The sequence below is a fragment of the Marmota flaviventris genome, chromosome X, assembly GCF_047511675.1.
Source record: "Marmota flaviventris isolate mMarFla1 chromosome X, mMarFla1.hap1, whole genome shotgun sequence".
Taxonomy (NCBI): Eukaryota; Metazoa; Chordata; class Mammalia; order Rodentia; family Sciuridae; genus Marmota; species Marmota flaviventris.
The window spans coordinates 96,897,555-96,910,077 of NC_092518.1; the positions used below are offsets into that span (position 1 = coordinate 96,897,555).

The window sequence follows — 12,523 nt, forward strand, 5'->3', positions numbered from 1 at the left end:
AGGATCAAACCCGGGCCGCACGCATGCCAGGCGAGCGCGCTACCGCTTGAGCCACATCCCCAGCCCAATGAAGTAATTCTTATTCCTCCCAATAATCAGTTAAAGATTCCATTGTTTGGTCCTAATTTTAGATGTCTTATTCAGACGGGCTCCTGAAAATGTCAATGCTATTTGTTCAATTGTTAGTCACATTCAGGAGCAGATTAGTATACATAATATGCAACAGGTAAACCACTAAAGAGTCTCATCAAGAAGGATAAGTGAAAGATATGAGAATTGAATGGGATAAAGAGTCACAGAAGTAGAGAAAATTAAAAAAAACCCTAAGAATATTCTTTGCAAAACTGCCCAAATAAAATTGAATATCTGGCTGAAGTGGTATGCTTTTTTACTGAGAATAAATAATCTGCCAAAATTTGTACCAGGGAATGATGTAACAAAATGAAATGGTGTTTATCTTGGTCATGCAAGGATGGTTCAATAAATATCTCAGTCCTGAAAGTGTTCTGAGAAGTTTAAACAGGACCAAGATTCTAGCCCTTACCATTCCTTAACTTTATTGACTTGAACATGTCAGTTAATCGAACTGTCAACCATGTCCTGATTTCCCTTCTTTTAAAACAGAATAACAAGACCTCAGGTCTCTGTTGTGGTATAAAAGGAACTTAGAAGTCACCACTCCATCCTAACAATAATCAAAAAGCTCAACAAACTGAAATATCAATAACTTTACTTAGATCCTTCAGAGAAGTGAATTCACAGGGCAAACTCTTGTCAAAATTGGAGACACAGACAGGTAGACACAGAGAATCACAAGTTGCCAGATTAGAATCACAGGATTAGAAACCTCTGGAGGAACCAGTAGAGATTTAGGAAAATCTGAACTATAATTGATGAATTGCTGGAGGCTCAGTGTGAACAAACCTGAGAGACAACTCCAGGGATGCAGTCATAATAGAACTTCTGTGCTTTTGTGAGCTCTTACCTCCAGGAGATTGACCAGGTCACAGTGAAGATCAGAGAAAAATCCTCTTGTTTTATCAGCAGAGTGAGGGGAAGCAACCATTATGAAATATGGCACAGTATTCTGTTTTTCTTAACCAGGCTTACCCTTGAGAGAAACAATTTAGCCTTGCCTAACCTACTGGATTTTTTTTTCCAGATTCAAATCAACCTAGGATAAGATAATACCCAACTCCAGCCTGTTCAAGCCTTCTGCATGAGAGAAGGAAATACCCAACTCTAACCTCTCTGGCCATCCTGCAACCTTCTTAGGGAGGGAACAACTAAGAAGCACTCATGAGGTTCACATTTCAGAGGTATAGGCCTACTAAAAGACTGATACCTAATCATAGGACTAGAGAACATTTACCTTCCCCCTCCAACTTACCACCACATCAGAGAGGTGTACTGCCCTCAGAACAATCTTATAAGGCAGGTGTTATTCAAGCATCTATTTACCACAGTTCCTCTTATACCATACAGCCTCTTATACCATGCAGCATGTCTGCCATTCAATAATGACAACAAAAATGACAAGACGTGTTAAAAGGGAAAAGAGTTTGAAAGCATCAAAACCAGAGCCAGATAGGCAAGAATACTAGAATTATCAGATCCTGAATTTAAAACAACTACGATTCATATGCTAAGGGTTCTAATGGAAAAGTAGACAGAATGTAAGTAGACAGAATGTAAGAATAGATGAGTAATGTAAGTAGAAAAATGAAAATTCTAAGAAAGAATAAAAATTCTAGAGATTAAAACAGAGATAACAATGCCATCTTATTTAACCTCATGATATTTGTTAAGGATCAAAAGAGATAAGTTTATTTAAATGAAACAAGCATCCAAAGGCAAAAAAGAAACACCAGAGGAACTTCTTCTTCTATAAAGATAATCATCATGATCTCACAATGCTTCATAATGAAAGGAAATCTGCAGTTTCAAAATATACCCTTTGCCAGGAACAATGGCACATGCCTGCAATCCCAGCAACTGAGGATGCTGAGGCAGGAAGAGTGCAGGTTCAAAGCCAGCCCCAGCAACTTAGCAAGGCCCTAAGTAACTTAGCAAGACTCTGTCTCAAAATAAAAAATAAAAAGAGCTAGGGATGTGTCACCGTGATTAAGTGCCACTCGGTTCAAGTCCCAGTATATATCTTTCTATATATATATATATATATATATATATATATATATATATATATATATATATATATATATATATAAATAAATAAAATGAAAGGCATATATATGTATATATGTTTTTCATTGAGATGTGACAGATGCATTATACTAGTTTTCAGGTTGAGAAGGTTGACATTTGTCTGATCTACATTTCTGAATCTAGGATTATATTATAGTTACATAATGACATATACATAAACTACTTATGATATAAGTAGTTATGCATTTCTAGGTCCCTCTCCTCGTAACTAGAACAGACCTCTCACCAAAAACTCAAATAAGTAGTTGGATTTGGATTTGGAGGTTGAATATTCTCTTCTCAAGACTTTGAACCTTAAAAGAAACTTCCACAGGACAGCCTCACTCTACCTTCCCACTGTGACTTTACATACATCTGTGTGAGCAGATGTACCTTGGAAAGAAATGTACATTGGTTGCTTACCAGGTATTGTACTGACTTAATCCTCAGAACAACCATACAAGACAGGTATTATTCTCTTCTCTATTTTGCATATAAGGAAACAGAGATTTGGAGAGCATGACTAACTAGCACAAGGACCCACAATTGGTAAACAAGGAGTGGAGCTCTTATTTAAGCCCAAGTTATTCTATTCTTTCTACTATGCCGGACTGCCTTCTGGATTGAGTTGGTTTGAACTCTGGGATTGCTGGAGTGCACACCCCAGGGAGGCTTTTCAAAAGGCCTTTCTTTCTTTCTGCCATAGTTCCAACCATGCAGGGCCCTCTTGGTATCCAAAGGCAAAAGAAATAAAGGAGGCCAAGAGTCATGCTCTCTTCCCTGTCTAGTTCTAGAGCTATCTGACAGTTTTTCACCCTGCTGTTAAGGTAGTTTGATCTAGTAAATTGTCACATTTTATAAAACTGTAGCAGAGCTCCTAGGACACCTGAAATACCATCTCTACACAGAGAGGAGTACGAACTATCAGATCCAGGGCAAGAATCTATACGTTTTGTTTTGTTTTGCTTTGTTCTGGGAGGCTGCCACCCTCTCTCTGTCACTGAACTAGCTTCCAGGGCAACTGTGACACCACAAAAGCAACTTCACAACAATTCACACTGGGCATCAATGACACCAGAAAAACGATATTCCTTGATCTAAGACTACTTACAAAGGAACAGGGGGCAGAAAGAAAAAGAGGAAGAAATACTCTGTTCTGAAGCCAGAGCACAACAGAGCAACCCAGGCAGGGAGGGGAACTTTGTAAGTGAAGATCAAACAAACTTGTAAAAGCTGACTGGAAGCTGCATAGAATGACTTGAAAGGGTCATTGGGAGGCCCAGCAAAGATGGAAGATTGACAAGTCCCTACCAAGCACAAGTACAGCAGGGGCTGCACTGAGGGGGGCTGGGGAGGGGGGAAACCAAGTTTGGGCATCTGCAGAAATGAGGGCAGTTCATCTGTTTCCTCCCAGTTTACTCTCCCTGTGGACTCAATCTATTATGAAGTTTTTATTGCTGCCTTTATTATAGCAATTGGAAAGAATTAGGCATTGTGTAGCTGGGTGGAGTTCATTAGAGAACGATAAAGAAGAGGATTAATTCATCGTTAGGGTCCTAGGAGTATTTTCAGACAAAGGAAACACTATTCTAAGGAAGATGGAGTTCTGCCTGCCCTACACCCTTCAATTCTGCAACCGGAGTCACTAGTTCAGGCCATGGCCTCTAGCTACCCTTGCAAACTGTCAAAGTGTGATAGGATATGATACTAAGTGTTTAACTAAGGGAGTCCCAGCAGCAGGTTAGCTATTTCAGACACTAATCATCAATCTTTCATGTTAATACCATCCCTACCAGAGACAGCATATAGAACTTTCTAAGAACATCCCTTCAACATTAAGGGACCCCATGCTCATTGAGGTCCTCTCTTCAGCTAGCCATAACAATGGCAGGGATTCCAAGAAGTTCCTATGGTTTAATACAGAGGAAGCCATTTGATATGATTAGATGTTGTGTCAAGCTGACTTCTTGGCCTAGAAGGAATAGAATAGAATCTTCCAATTTCATGCTTCACCAGGAAAAAGAATCCCTAGATGACATTCGCTGTATCCTGGCTGTTCTTGAAAGCTAAGGAGAACCAGGCAACCATTTCACACACCTTGCTCCCATCCACCCACTCACACCGGCTTCTGAAGCTTTCAGACTTACTTTTTGCGAAGAGCTGAGAGATGGTTTTCCTGGTATCCTCGGATCCCTCATACTCCTTTTCCGCAAGTTGCTTGTTGGCTGTCTCTAGACGCTCTGTGGAATTTGGAGATAATCAACAGGGCCCCAAATATAAATTACCAAGCACATGTTGTTTGCCCTCTTAACTACTGACCTTCGGCAAAACAAGTTTGCATCTTCTCATCACGTAGTAGGAATGGATGACACGCACAGAGATTAACAAACAGGAATTCCAAAACAATAGCAGGGAAGAAGGGAATAAGGACTTAACTCTTTCACTCCTCATGACCTTTTGGTATAGATGCAGAATTGTACATTTCAATGAAATACTCCATCCTCAAATTTATAAAGATGACTTTCATTAACCAGAAAAAAAGAACATCACAGTTCTTGTGAAGTTCTCAAAATCATATAATGTTAAAGCTAGAAATGGCCCATGACAACATCTAGTTGAGTCCCTTGATTTTACAGATAACTGAAATCCAAAGACAGAAAACAACATCCCCAAGGGCAGCAGTTTTAAAGGTGTTGATGGTGATTTAAAGTAGAAACATTTGCCAGCATCTTCAATATCATCAGGTGAAGATAAAAATAAAAGAAAGGAGTGAGCCCCTAGCAAACAGCAAAGGGAATCACTATTTCAAGCTTGTACAGCCCAAAGACATACCTGTGCAAGACCTACAAAGGAAGAGAGGCTGTACCAATCGTAGGGGTGAGCTAGGTGGGTCTAGAATATCAGGAAGAATTGTTGCCCGATTAATTGACCGGAAGGCCAGTCAGATATTATCTCCCCACTAAGCAAGCTTGAGACCAAATACTTTTCCAGATACACACACACACACACCTTTAGCCTGGCAGAGTCTCTGCAACTTACCATTGACCACACCAAGAGGTTGGATGATCCTGAAGAGCTTGATCAGATCCTTGTCAGCCCTTCCCAGCATCACCTTGCAGCTGCCCCCACAAACACAAAAGTAGGCCCACCGGTTTGCTCACCTCTCAGATCCCTGTTGAAGTCATGCATCCTCCGAATCTCGCCCTCCAACTTGTTCCTCATGGCTTTCTCCAGAGCCTCTCTTTTGGAGGATGACTTCACTAGGTTCTCATATGCCTCTGAGACCCGCTGGATTTCTGTCTCCACCTTAACATAAAAAGCAAGAAAGGTGGTAATGATAAGAGGTTGATGGGGAAGATGGTCTGAAAACACATATGCAAAACCTCAGTGACAGTTTCTCCCAGATGGCCATGAGGCAATAAGAACACAGCCACAAGAGAAAATTTTCAAGGAAAACATTCCAAGTTCAATGGTAAGTTTGGTAAGTATATATTTCAAAAGACTTCCTGAGGTTATAAACAATATATGTATATATGACTTCTACCTTCATAAAAGGTGATAGGATAGAATGAACTTCATAAAAAGGGTTATAAATTTCAATTTCTGAATAAATATTTCCTTGATTTTGAAAATATTAATAATAAAGTATATAATATGAGGATATCTTAATTTCATAGCATATAAAGGGCTTTCACATGTTTACTTCAATTTATCCTGTTATCTACCTAGTGGAATAAACAGGCCCTAAAAATCTGAAACTTCAGTATTATTTTTAACAAACATTTAAGCAAGGGTCAAACAGTAATCAGAACTGGTTAAAGCACTGTGGTGTGTGAATATGAATGAGAACATTCTCTTTGTCCTCAAGGAGCTTCCAATCTAATCAAGTCAAAGAATATAGGGCAACATCCACTTTTAGGAAAAAGGTGGCACACTCTTTAATCCCAGAGACTCAGGAGGCTGGAGCAGGAGGATTACATATTTGAGGTCAGCTTGAGCAACTTTGGTGAGACCCTGTACCAAAATAAAAAGGGCTAGGGATGTGGCCCAGTGGTAGATTGCTTGTCTGGCATGCACAAGGCCCTAGCACCAGAGAGAGAGGAGAAAAAGAGAAGTGCTATAAAATACAGAGAAGGAAGAAATAAATTATTCCTGGTGGGGGGAGAACAATTTCAGGGAGTAGGTGGCATTTAGAGTCAGATCCTCAAAGCTGGGTCAGATTTCAATGGGCAGAGGTGAGGGGAAGGGTATTCTATTCTGAGTGAGCAAATGCATTCCCAGAATGACCAGTAGCCTCATTTGGCTGGACACTGTGGGGTACACAGAGGGAAGCTGGCAAGATATGGCTGTGAAGATAGATTGTTGTCAGATCATAAAAGGCTTTTAATGCCAGGCATTTGGACTTTATCCCATAGTCAGTGGGAAACCAGTACAGATTTTTGAACAGAAATTCATGATTAGAGTTGTATTTTATGACACCCCTGCAAATCTCGTAAAATGAAAGAAAAAAAGGGAAAAAAAAAAAGCCCACAAAGACAAAAGGTCTTGTCCTGAATCCACCAGAATCAGGAAGAAAACAAGAAATTAGACTCCAGAGTCTTTCTTTAACCAGGATAGCTCCACTGCACATGTAATAACCACAGAAATTATTTGCATATGATTTGTATAAGACAAATAAACCCCACGGCCTATTAGTCAATTTTCAAATTAAGTCTAATTCCTGAAACCATTCTGTGTTCCTTCTCAGTTTTCCACTAAACTCCTTAACAAAGCTCAGGGTGCTTTATGGGGAGAAATATCAGGGCCCCAGTGGGAGAGTGGGGAGAAAGGTAGGGCTACCAAACAACTCAATTCAACCTGCCCCCATCTCCAAAATCCTGCCTGAGACAGGACTGCCTACAAACAAATGAGGCTTATACCACTGAAAAGAGCAGACTTGAAAGTGCTTTTCTCCTTGCAGATGGCACCGAGATAGCAGCACAGAAGGTGAAAGCTGGTGAATGGCATTTAGAGACAAGATCTGTAAGGCCTGTGTATGATGAAGCTTTTGCATGAAATTCAAGTGCTGGGTACAGAAAATAAACATTTCCATTTGAAAGACCAGGCTTGGTACTGGCCTGCTCTGGACAGTCTGGAGGGAGGGAGGGAGGCTTCCAGGTTCTCACAGTATGCAACACTTGGAAGGCATTGGTAACTTCACTCAAGGTGTTTAGACTGCTGTTGCTGGTTCTGGTACTAATCCCTCCCCCAAGCCCTGTGGAGATATTGTACTCTTCATGCATTAATCATCTTTTCATTCCTGTGACCAAAATACCCCCAAAAGGCAACTTAGAAAACGAAAAGTTTATTTGGGGCTCAGTTTCATAGATTTATTCCATGGTGGGCCAACTCCATTGCTCTGGGCCTAAGGGAGGCAGCAGATCATGAGAGAAGGGCCCAGGAAAGGAAAGTTCCTCAGCTCCTGGCAGGGTCAGGAAGCAGAAAGAGAGCTCTGCTCACCAAGGAGATATACACCCCAATGTCACACCCCCAGTAACCCATCTCCTCTAGCCTTAACCCACCTGCCTACAGTTACCACTCCTCAGTCCATTCAAACTAGAATGGACTGATTAGGCTATAGCTCTCAGAGTCCATTAATTTCACCTCTGAATATTCCTACACCAACACACGAACTTACGGGGGTTTTCTCATATCCAAATCATAACACTTCACAAGGGCAAGGCAAGTTTCCCATCAGTCAATAGGGTCTTCCATGACACAATTCACAGAAGGGCACATCCACTGACATGGTCAGGGGGATAGTGGGGACAGGGGGAAGTGAGGGTGATAGTGAGTTTCCAGACTTTGTCTACTTATTACCCTCATAAGCTTCTGCTTTCTTATTTTTTCCAGCACCATCTGGTATCTACCTTATTTCCCCCACTTTCCTTTTCCTCTTCTCCCCCCTCTTGTCCCTGTCCTTCACCTTAGTACTAGTTTGGCCTCCATTTCTCCTGATACTCAGGCTATGCCAATTACACTTATTTGAAATATATTTTCATATCCAGAGAAGCAAACAATAAAAACCAACAAAAATTCTTCTTTCTTGTCATCCAACCCAACCCCCCCCCCAAATTACCATAAATCCTGTGGCAAGAGGGCTTATAGAAGATATGGGTTCATCTTTTAGTGATGGGGCTGGGGTCACCTTGAATGGAGAGTGTGGGGAGGGGTGTCAACTATTAACCTAATCATCCAAACTGTGTATCTAGTGTATGATAGAATTAATTTATTGCATCAAAGTGATGGAGGAAGAGACACAGTTAAAATGAGAAGAGGGAAAAAGTACAAAACCAGGGACAAGTCAGAGAGAAAGAGGTCTCACTCCACTTTTCAGCAGGCCCCATTCAGGTTTAAGGAAACTGGAGGAGGGAGAGCTTTTTTAGCTGCATAAAAATGCTTAGCTGAAGATAAGCCTTCCTCTACTTTAGGACCCAGACCTGTTTGCAAATTCTCAGCCTCATCCAGGCCCCTGAAATTTCCACCTGGTGTCTCCTAAGGACAGAGTTGCTCAACAATACAAGACAATGTCCCCTCCCTCCCTCCCTCCCTCACCTTTAGTTTCACCTCCCTCAAAAGTGCAGAAGATAGGGAAATCAAGCCACAAAGAGCTCCACAATGACAAAACTGCAAGTGGCTGCCAAGGACATAAAACTCTATTCACCAACAGCCACTGGAAGCCAAGAACTAAGATTCCTAGCTTGGAGCACTCAAGAGCTAAAGTCCTGGCTGCAGGAGATAGGAGGAGCCCAGGGAAGAATGTGAACTGGGGACACACACTCCTTTTTCTAGTTCCTCAGCCTAGAGCTGTCACCTGTCACCCAGCTGTGGTGCTAAGCCCCTCCTGCCCCCCCCCCCCACACACACACCAGACAAAGAGAGCAGATGTTGAATCTGAGTTCAGGGAAGAACCAAAGCAAAACAGGGGAGGGGGGTCAGTGTTGAAAAAAAATGATTAGGAGAACTCCCACTAGGAAGAATACTCTCAACCTTTTCCAGAACAAGGCAGGGCAGGCTTTAATTTCAGCTGGTGAGAATTTTTTGAGGAACTGTGAACTATGGTTTTATATTTAAGATTCAAATCCATATTGGCAAAAATAATCAAGACCAAAAGCCTTCAAGTGCTGGCAAGTTCTCTACTGACACAGGGATCCTGGCCTTATGAAGAGGTATCCCTGTTCACTTTGGAATTCTAGAGCAATTAAGTTTTCTTTAGGGCCATGACATCTGGAAAAATTATATACTTTTTTTCCTCCTAGTATAAATGTAAACTGTTACTTCTCTGACATAGAGAGGCAAAAGGCTTATGCCAAAGTTTGACCCATATCTGACCTTCAGACACAAAAATTCTGAACACTTGCCTGTCTTCAGACACCCACAAGTAGAAACTTTTAAGATTTTTGGGGGGGATACAAGGGACTGAACGCTGGGGTGCTTTACCACCCCTACATTCCCATTTATTTATTTGTTGTAGATGTACACATACCTTTATTTTATTTATTTATTTTTATGCAGTGATGTGGATCGAAACCAGCACCTCACACATGCTAGGCAAGTGCTCTACCACTGAGCTACAACCCCAGCCCCCTTTTTATTTCTTTTTTTATATTGACACAGGGTCTCACTAAGTTGCCAAAGCTGGCCTCAAACTTGAGATCCTCCTGCCTCAGCCTCCTGAGTTGCTGGGAATACAAGTATGTACCATCACAATGGCTTCCTACTAGTAAGATTAAAATGGAGACCCTAATATCCCCCAATGGGAACCTTACCTTCTGCAACCTGGCCACCTTTTCATAGCACCCTTCCAACTCCTGCCGCAAGTTCCGGTTCTCATCCGAGAGGATCTCAACCATCTGCTGGGCTCTGGAAACAATGGCAAAAGGATCGGCTGGCATAGGCTGATAAGAAGCTGACTGCTGAGCACGAGGCATAGCTGAATAGGCTTCTCCTGACTGCTGCTGCTGCTGCTGTTGCTGCTGCTGATGGTGATGCTGCTGCTGCTGTTGCTGCTGACTCAGCCCAGGTTGGGAGAGACGGTAATGATCGCCCTGGTGAACCTGATTAGGAAGGAAATGCTGCTGTGGCCTAGGAAGGTGAGTTGAGTGGTCACCTTGGTTTGGAACCAAGGGATGTTGGGCTGGAGACAATCTGGTAGATGGTGGAGACTGCAGCAAGGGCAAGGAACCTCCAGATGTCAGGGAAGAAGTAGGGCTGTGAGGCTGAGAGTTCCTGGCCGACAATGGCAAGGAGATGTCCTGCGTTGGCCTGGAAAACACAAAAGGGAGCCTGTGGTTAAGTTCTCTCCGGAAGCACTGAAGAAAAAGGGAACAAGAAAGTAACATGAGGTGGGGTGCAGTGGCACACACCTGTAATCCCAGCAACCCAGGAGGCTGAAGCAAGACGATCTCAAATTCAAGGCCAGCCTGGGAAACTTAGCAAGACCTTGTCTTAAAATAAAACAATAAAAAGGGTTGGGGATATAACTCAGTAGTAGAGCACCCCTGAGTTAAATCCCCAGTAGGGCAAAAAAAAAGTGATAGGAGGAGGCTTCTGGAGCCCCCAAGACACCTGCAAAATGAGAAGCAGGCAGAGTCAGACTATAGGATCCCTGCAGAAACCTCTACAGTTCTTTCGTGGCTCAACCTGTGAGCCAGACAGATACAGGTAAGATCACATGGATAATAGAACCAGATGACCTCCAAAGTCATTTTGTGAAAATCTAAGGAATGTACAAGTCTGATAAGTATTTTAAATGATCTTCTACAAGGTGATTTTTAAGTTATTATTTTAAACTAAACCTAATGTTAGAAATAACATTATGTATGTGGTCTAGCACACATAAAGATTCAAATTTAGAAAACATGTCTCACTTGTTTTGGAGACAACAGCCACCAAAACTTCCCTTCATCTTCCTACCTGGACCTGGCTTAGAGAATTCATACTTATCAAAAAAAAAAAAAAAACACTCAAAAATATGTAGAATTTTACACTAAAAACACCAAATAATTCTTATTTATTCATTTCAGTTGTTGATAACTTAATGATGTCCATTAGTAGTAACAGTACCAAGACTTGGAGGAGGTTTCAGGCAACATCATCATACTATTTTTGATGTACTGAATCACAAAATATAAGAGCCAGAAATGTCTTAAAGCAATTATTTCATGCAGCTCCATCCCTGGACACATGAAAAACAAGAGACGTGCTAAGTTGAGAGTGAGTTAGTGGTAGTGTCAAGGCAGAGCACTTCTTTCCTTATTCATATTTCCTGGCTATTTCTACTGCCATAATGCATTGATATGTATGTACTGATGTTCAGATCTACAGCTTATTGCTTATAGAGTTTCAGAAAGACAATTTTGGTACATTGTTTAATGTGGCTTTCCCAACTTTTGCATCTAATTACTAGGTACAGAATACTAATACCCAGGTACAAATAATTTGTACCTAATGACTATTAGCACTAAGAAAAACAATCAAGAGTTTGTAGATGGAACACTTCCAACCAAACACCACTACCAGAAATATCTGTTGGTGTGCACCAAAGACAAAAAGCTTGTTCACCCTCCTTGCAGCACATGCCCAACTAACCTCATATGCTCCCACGTCCTGGGGACGCTTGTCCTACAGTTGATACTTGTCAATCCAAGGAAGACAGATGGCTAAGAGCATGGAATTTGGATCCCAACAGGAAGAGTTTAGAGACCTTGCCTACTCCTTGTTTAAATTACTTTTTTTTCAAATTACTTAATCTGTCTGAGTCCATTTCTTTCCTGAGATTCCAAATGAACTGCAAAAATACTGAGGAATTCATATTTTTTAGCTCAATAGAAATGACAGTCTCTTATCCAGCTCCCAATTTTGATGGGGTGACCTTGTTAACATAGCACTTATAAGCTACCCATTTAATCTTTGCATTACTATGCATAAAATTTATGATGGAACTGAGCCATTAACTTTTATTTCTTTTTTTCTTTCCAGTACTGAGGATCTAACCCAGGGCCTAATGCATGCTAGGCAAGTGCTCTACCACTGAGCCACATCCCAGCCCAGCAATTAACTTTTAACTGGCATTCCAGATGCTAAAGCACATGCCTCCCACACACACTCCAGTTACCACTATTGTTCATTTATCTATCCCTACAAGAGCTCCTCACTATAAGAGTTTTTTACAGCTACCAAATCATTCCAAACACTTGCTTGTGGATGTCAAATAATCTTGATGTTCACAAAAGCCCTCAAAACTGCTCAAACCCTGGTTCTTTCCCTTAGCTCCATA

General features: G+C 41.4%; 1 protein-coding gene across 7 annotated transcripts in view; it reads right to left on the reverse strand.

The window, feature by feature from the left end:
• Amot (angiomotin) overlaps window positions 1-12,523 on the reverse strand; it is a 65,450-nt gene that overhangs the window by 29,734 nt on the left and 23,193 nt on the right. For 5 of the 7 annotated variants that reach the window (XM_071606393.1, XM_071606399.1, XM_071606396.1 and 2 more), the window contains 3 exons: window positions 10,014-10,509; window positions 5,367-5,511; window positions 4,353-4,445 (listed from right to left, as the gene is read on the reverse strand). In XM_071606393.1, the coding sequence (XP_071462494.1) occupies window positions 4,353-4,445; window positions 5,367-5,511; window positions 10,014-10,509 (734 nt within the window). Of the gene's footprint in view, window positions 1-4,352; window positions 4,446-5,366; window positions 5,512-10,013; window positions 10,510-10,610; window positions 10,692-12,523 lie in introns of all 7 variants that reach the window. The other 2 variants (XM_071606395.1, XM_071606394.1) reach the window with 1 other exon arrangement.